Source organism: Adiantum capillus-veneris, chromosome 18 (genome assembly GCF_014529385.1).
Source record: "Adiantum capillus-veneris isolate H3 chromosome 18, ASM1452938v2, whole genome shotgun sequence".
NCBI lineage: Eukaryota > Viridiplantae > Streptophyta > Polypodiopsida > Polypodiales > Pteridaceae > Adiantum > Adiantum capillus-veneris.
This window is the reverse complement of record NC_140948.1, coordinates 72248795-72255490: the sequence shown is the minus strand read 5'-3', so window position 1 is coordinate 72255490 and position 6696 is coordinate 72248795. Positions and strand designations below refer to the sequence as shown.

Sequence of the window (6696 nt, the reverse complement as noted above, 5' to 3'; positions counted from 1 at the left end):
TCCTGCGTCAGACGCTAACTTGCTGCGAACTGCCTGTGTTGCGCACTCCGTCTTGCTCTACTTTTGACACTATTTGCCTGCCTTCGACGTGCTCTGCTCTTGTCGCGAGATGCCATGCATACCCTCTCTTTGCCAATTCGTCCATTTTGTTTTTATCAAGAAGAAAAGGAGATTCCCAATAATGAATTATTTTCTACAAATGGTGGGCACATACTCACAAACTTGCCGATATTTGAGCTCCAAAGCATGGAAAGTGGGTGCATGCACCAATTTTGCTAAAATTAGCAATTCAAAGTCTGGCTCAAAGTCCTTAGCGATACCCGACGTCCGGACGTGTGTGAAAGAGGCGCTTCCGAAGCAAACATTTTTTAAGCCTGGCTGCCTGGTGCTTGTATACGATTTTGAATTTTGTCGTAGCAGACCGTTTGAATCGAGGTCTTTTCTGCTTCAGTCCGTCAACGTGCTCTCCACACACTCACAGACACACGCACCCTCAAAGGTTCGCTTGCTTTTCTTTTATTTTCTGCATCATTGCCTCTTCGCAGTTAATTAGGGTCCTGAGATCTGCCCTCAGCTGGAAGTGGGTAGTTGTCCTCGGTTTCTATGTCAAGCTTTCATAGCTTCCGCTTCTTGTTTTTTCTGTAGTTTCTTCAATTTCTGATTTTCTGTTCGTTCTCTGTAGGGAAAACCCCCAAGACCTTTTTAAAATTCGTTGTCTGCTTCAGTCAATTGTTTAAGGTCTGCGTAATTCTTTTGTTCTCAGCTCATTCAAGTTGATGGGGAGGATGCCAATGATCTGCGGCCATTTTCTGCACATGAGTTAACCACTATTGCGAGAATCTGAGCCTTGGAATCCTCTAATAATGGTATGCCACTGTGTCTGAATATGCTAGAGAATTAAGTATTGAGTTGTCTGTACATGAGAGAGCAGTCATGCTCATGCATGAACTGATTTTTTGAAGAATCAAGGAAGTCTTTTCTCCATGTATCTGCTCTTAAGTCTGATTTTCAATTTCCAGAAGCAACTCTGCATTCTTGTACACTTGTTTGTGCGAAATTGAATTTTGATATTTCAAAATGTATTGTGTTGGTGGTTCTTTGGAAATGCATTCAGCATTTTGAAATAGGGCATAATAATAATTTTTTGCATCTTTTCTGTTTCGCAAGATACTGGACATTGGCACACCTACTTCGAAACAAGCAGGAGATATGTATCATGAAACTAGAGTCAAGTTGGAGAAAAATTTAGCCTCTCCAGACAAGGCAAAACGCGAGAAGGCCATTTCACTGCTTTGTCTATGGCTAACCTCTCAGAAAGAGGTGAGAGAGGAGGAGCTTACTAAGATTTGGAAAGGATTGTTCTACTGTCTTTGGCATGCTGAGAAGGCAGCAGTACAAGTAGACCTGGTTGACAGAATTGCCATGCTGATGGAAAACCTTGATGTCGAACTTTCTCTGCTGTTCTTTAAGGCCTTTTTGACATCACTCAGAAATGAATGGGGAGGCATTGACAATAATAGCCTTGGAAGGTTCCAACTTCTGCTGAAACAGTATGTCTCTCAAATGTTTGCAGTTCTAAAGAAGAGTGAATGGGAAGTAGAGCTGGTAAGAAAGTTCATGGATGCTCTTGCCGAACGGGCTCTTCTGGTGCAAGATGGAAACGATGCCAACAATGACATAAATGTATACATAGCTGGTGTGTTTCTTAATCAGCTAAGGAAGTATCTTCCAATCCCAGAAGGCGTGTTCAAATTGCTATTAGAACCTTTCTGGGTGGTGCTATCTAAAGGTTGTGATGACAAGGTTGCAGAAGAAATTAGCAAGAAAGTTTTTCTTGTGCTTTTTGATCATGGAAGTAGTCTTCTGGTTTGTGACCAAGGCTGTCGTGATGGTGCTAGAAAGGAAAAAACATGTTTTGGGGATGTTGCACTTAATTTGGCAGTATCCATCCGGATGAAGAGCTCTGCACTTCTAGCTTTTACATCTCATTCAAAATATGCTCAGTTGAGATTGATAGAAGAGAAGTTCAATTGCTTGGAAAAGTTGGCCCAGCCTCGCATTTCTACAAATGGGGGTGACATGGACAATGTCGGTTTGTCTACTGTGGCAGAGACTCAAAGCACAAACAGCTCAGCAGAAAGTGCAGATAGATTGCAAGATTCTGTATCTCCTGCACAATTTCCCCTTACACGGACCTTTGGCTGCCGCTCAACGAGGAATCAGAAGCTTGTATTTTCTCCACACACCATTGATGATGTATACGGAAAGAAGAGTGTGGAGAAACTAGGCTCTTTACTGGAGGATATGCCAGTTCAAACAACCAGAGAAGAATCAAGGACAGAACAGGGTAGTGAGGTTGACATTGGCGGTGAAAGTTTTACTTTGGATGACAGGCAAACGGACATGGCAGCATGTGAACTGGAGTATAACCTTCAGGCAGGAGATATCATTGATGTAGATGGATCTCCTCCTAACCAGGATACTGTAGTTAGTGATGAAGCTGACAATAGCAACATTCTTGATGCAAGTGATGATTGCATAACTATGGAGGACCCTGTTATCTCAAACCTTGCCAAGAGGTTCGAGTCCATAGCTGATCAACAATCCCCGAACTGTAAGCTTGATGGGTGCTTCATAGTGTCCACACCATTGGCCCCTTCTCCTATAAACACATGCGGACGGAAACGCAAGAGTTGGAAAATGCCACGGGCAGATGCTCTAGATTCTGAAAGCCCTACTAGTGCTAAGGAGAACAATGTCGTTCCGCATGAAGCTTTTCAGGACGATGATATAACATCAATCGACAATCTCTCTGCCAAGAAAGCTAAGAAAGTCCATTTCTCGCTACAGCACAATATTGTCTGGCGACCTTCGACACCTCTGCCTCCTCACGACGTAAGGGTACCTCCAGCAGCGACACCAAGAGGAAGTGCGATGAAAAAAGGAGTGCTGCCAGGTCCAATTGTCGATCCAAGTGAGGTTATAGTTTCCCCAAAGAAGACTAAATCGACTCCCAGAAAAGCTCCATCTACACATTTTAGGAGCCCCAAAAGTGCCAAGAACTCTTCTAAAGCAAAGAAGCCATTGAAGAAGGGCCGGCTCAGCCCTCGCTAGTAGGTACTTTGATAGCGTTAGTTTTTGTGTTTGTGTGACGGAGTCTCTTTCTGCAGGGTTTGTGTGCTGCACACTACTACTATGTGAAGATGGTGCACTTATGAAGCGTCTGCAGAGCCTCTAGGGCAATTGTAACTACATAGCTTCATTAATAGTGGGTGATCTATGGCATGCAAGCGATATAAATTCTTCCCGCTATTGGTAGCATTGAAGGGTATGGTGAGATGTTTCTGCAACATATGAAGGGGTTGTTTGAGTATTGTAATAACAATTTTTTTGGGTAGCATTGAGCTGAGATTTGAAATGATTGGCTGTGCTGTGCTTCGACACCTGCAACAACATTTGAATGCGGTCTGTTGCTCCAATGCTAGGTCTCATGTTTAGAACTTTTTTACCAATTTAAGTGTTTGACATATGTTCATTTCCCCTGTTCCCTTCTTTACAAGAAGAGACAAAAGTAATAAGAGCATCAAACGTTTGTGGTCAAGGTAGCCATGGGGCAATTGTTTTTACTCATGGAGAAGCCGCTTAATCATAGATGAAAAACCCAGATATCAATTCGAAATTAGATGTCACATTTGAGGTCACGGTATATGGATTGACATAGCAAATTATGTTTGGCACAAACTTTGGCAAATTTTGGTTACAAAAGCCTTCCTTTGTAGTTGAAAGATATGTTTTGCATGTACACAAAGTACCTTTCCCTTTATAGTGGCCGAGAGCAGATTGCGTTGGCCTAACTTTGGACTAAGCGGAGGCACTGTTTAAAAAAAAACATTTTCTAGGCCCATGTTTTCAAAGGGCAAACTAGGCAGAAACTGGGATTGATGCTGAAATCTAGGGTATTTGCTGGGATTTATATATAAAATGCCCAAATTTTGACCTTGAAAATCTAGGTCCAATTCATGTACAAACGGGGTTTTCCATTTTCAACCTCAGACTTTTGCACCACAGCCTGAGATTTTGGTCGGACATTTTCAATGTCCTCAAACTGGGACGTGTCCCCTTTACTGCATTGATCATGATTATTATTGTACATCAAAGTCCTTATGTCTGTCCTAGTGTCAGTTTTCAAGAAAACCATGACCCCAGCTGATCAGTATTGCATATGCTTCATAATACAAGGTTGTTCTCAAAATGAAAAGGGACAACCAATAGGTGATACTACTTTGGGCTTATTTATGTTTTGGTGGTTTTGAGTATGTGTAGTTGTTAAGCTACATGATCTTTGTCTTATTCATTGTACATGGATGGACTAAATGTTTACTAATAATCTCATGAGATGAGTGTATGTGTGCCAACTTCATCTTTCTTTTTGAGCGGTGGATGAAGGGAAGGATGTTTTAAACTCTAGCGGTGTGAGCATGCATTGACAAATAGTGGTGTACAAAGTAAACTTGCTGAAAATAATGAGTATTTTTGCAACACTGCTGGAAACTAGAAATCGCTAATGTAGGTTAATCTCACACTAGGCTGGCCAAAATGGATCTAGGACCGAGGTTTGGGGGGGGGGAGGCACATGTGGCTTCGATCTCTGCCATTTGATGACCATGGTGAATTAGGGGTGGCTGGAGTTCACCTCTGGTTTACTCACCCCCGAGTGCACCCCTAATTCGCCGGGTTCGTGGCGCGTGGGTTGAACTTGAGACCTCTCGATTGCCACATGAGAGCCCTACCACCATGCTAGCATGGGTTGTTGCCCATGTTGGCACGACAAACAATGAACCCTAGTTAATTCACCCTTAGTTCACCCCTACTTTACCCATCCCTACCCTACTTTACCCCTAGTTTACCCACCCCTAGTGAATGAGGGCATTGTTGCCCATGTCAGCACGGGAAACAATGAAACCCTAGTTGACCCACCCCTAGTTCATCGTAGTTCACTAGGCGATTAGATGGTTGATATCAAAGTTGCTTCGTGCCTCTCAATAAGGGCCCTAGATTCCCTTTGGTCAGTTTCCTTGTCATTTGAAGATTTCTTTCTCAAACCTAGTGCACCCTACTTGCATCTTTAGCTATCTCTTGTAGCTCGTTGGTTTTTCAACGTGGCTTTCCTATGTTGGAGCTAGTGGAAGGTTACTTGCTATTCCTGTTGTATGGTACGGGTTAGCAGTTTGGCCCCTCAAATGTAGTTTAACTTGTCTATTTTCTTTGTGGGGAGTTTTGACTTATCCCTTGTGGAAGTATTTAGCGAGATTAGATTTGCTTTTTGTTCTTGTATTCAATATATGTGCCATGAGGTTGACAATGGCATGATTGGGGTATATATATGTAGTTGTACCGGATTGGCCTTGGTTTGGAAATTTCCCTGTGTTTTTGATACAAATGGAGTAAAGCTTCCAATTCTTTTCTCTTTAAATCTGCAAAAGATATAAATGGTCTAGCTTTGGAAAATGTCTCCCTTTTAGTCACTTTCCTTCATAGAATCTCTATTGTTGGGCAATCGCAAAATTTTGCCAACACCTCTTCTGTGATGCTCACTATTTTCTTTTCCATATTTGAGTCAGAAGGGGTGGTGGTACCATCTTTTTGGATGGCGGAGATTAGCTCGTGTGCCCTTTTGTAGTCTATGCAGTAAGGAGGTAGTTGGAAGTACTTGTTTGGCTTTACTTTCTTGAAAATTCTTTGAGTTTCTTTGTGCTTGGCTAGTGTCTCGGGCTCTTTAGGCATGATGGACACTTCCACCTTTGTACCTGGCTCATCTCTAAGCTTCCCTTGGAATACTATGGTGATCTTTTCCGGGAGATACTCTTTGTTGAGCCATCAAGATGTTGACTGCTTGATGGTGTCCTCATCCAGTTGGTGTGGGATTAGGTCATGTAGCTTGTCCTTCTTGCTTTTCCTCTTGGGAGTGAATTCATGGCTAGACATGGATCTTGTAATTGTAAGAGTTGGTCCAAAAGCCGAGTTAGAACCTTTGTATGATGCATACATGTTTTGACATTTTATAGTAAAAAACTCAATTTAAAGAATTTGCTCAAGCATGTAAGCAATGTCTACAGGCATTAAGGAACATGTAGGAAGCAAGAAAACCAAAAATTGTGAGATTAGACCAATATCACAATACTGTACTCTTGCACATGGCATACTTTTTACTCCATATTTTGATGCCCACACCTATGTCAGTGTGTCCTCCAAGTATTGAGTGATTTGGATCACCAAAAGATGGTGAAGCCTCTTAATATAATTTTTCTCTCTAAAATTGCTCGTTTGGTGGATTTTGATGATTGGAAGGTCCAAATGTGTTGAGATTTGGTGGGTGGGATTAGGATACAAGTGTTGAGGTCAAATCCACGCCTTAAAAATGGTTTAGCATTGCGATACCAGATTGTTCTTCATAGTAGGCGACTTTAGCCTTGGAAATTAGGTGTACAAGACTTTTCAAGACCCCTTGTGAAGTTTTGATGAGCTTTGGACCTTTGGATATGAAGTTATGCCAACTTCTTGAGTTTTGATGAAATTTTATGCTTCAAACTGGATGAAAATGGCTAAGCATGGTATGTACCCATTGTTGAAACCCTTGGTGCAAACTTCTCCCAATTTTGATTCTTCTGTCTAGAATCAAGCTATTGAACTTTTGCT

General features: G+C 42.0%; 1 protein-coding gene across 4 annotated transcripts; it reads left to right on the top strand.

The window, feature by feature from the left end:
• Positions 1-285: 285 nt before the first annotated feature.
• Positions 286-3654, top strand: LOC147435862 (uncharacterized). Of its 4 annotated transcripts, none has more exons than XM_086488778.1 (3): positions 286-499; positions 764-866; positions 1168-3653. In XM_086488778.1, exons 2-3 carry the CDS (start codon positions 864-866, stop codon positions 3112-3114), a joined length of 1950 nt encoding a protein of 649 aa, XP_086344904.1. In that variant the 5' UTR covers positions 286-499; positions 764-863; the 3' UTR covers positions 3115-3653. The 4 variants fall into 4 exon arrangements, with proteins under 4 accessions (XP_086344904.1, XP_086344907.1, XP_086344908.1 ...); XM_086488781.1 differs by having other exon boundaries at positions 683-866; XM_086488782.1 differs by lacking the exon at positions 286-499 and adding an exon at positions 553-580 and having other exon boundaries at positions 1168-3654.
• Positions 3655-6696: the final 3042 nt, after the last annotated feature.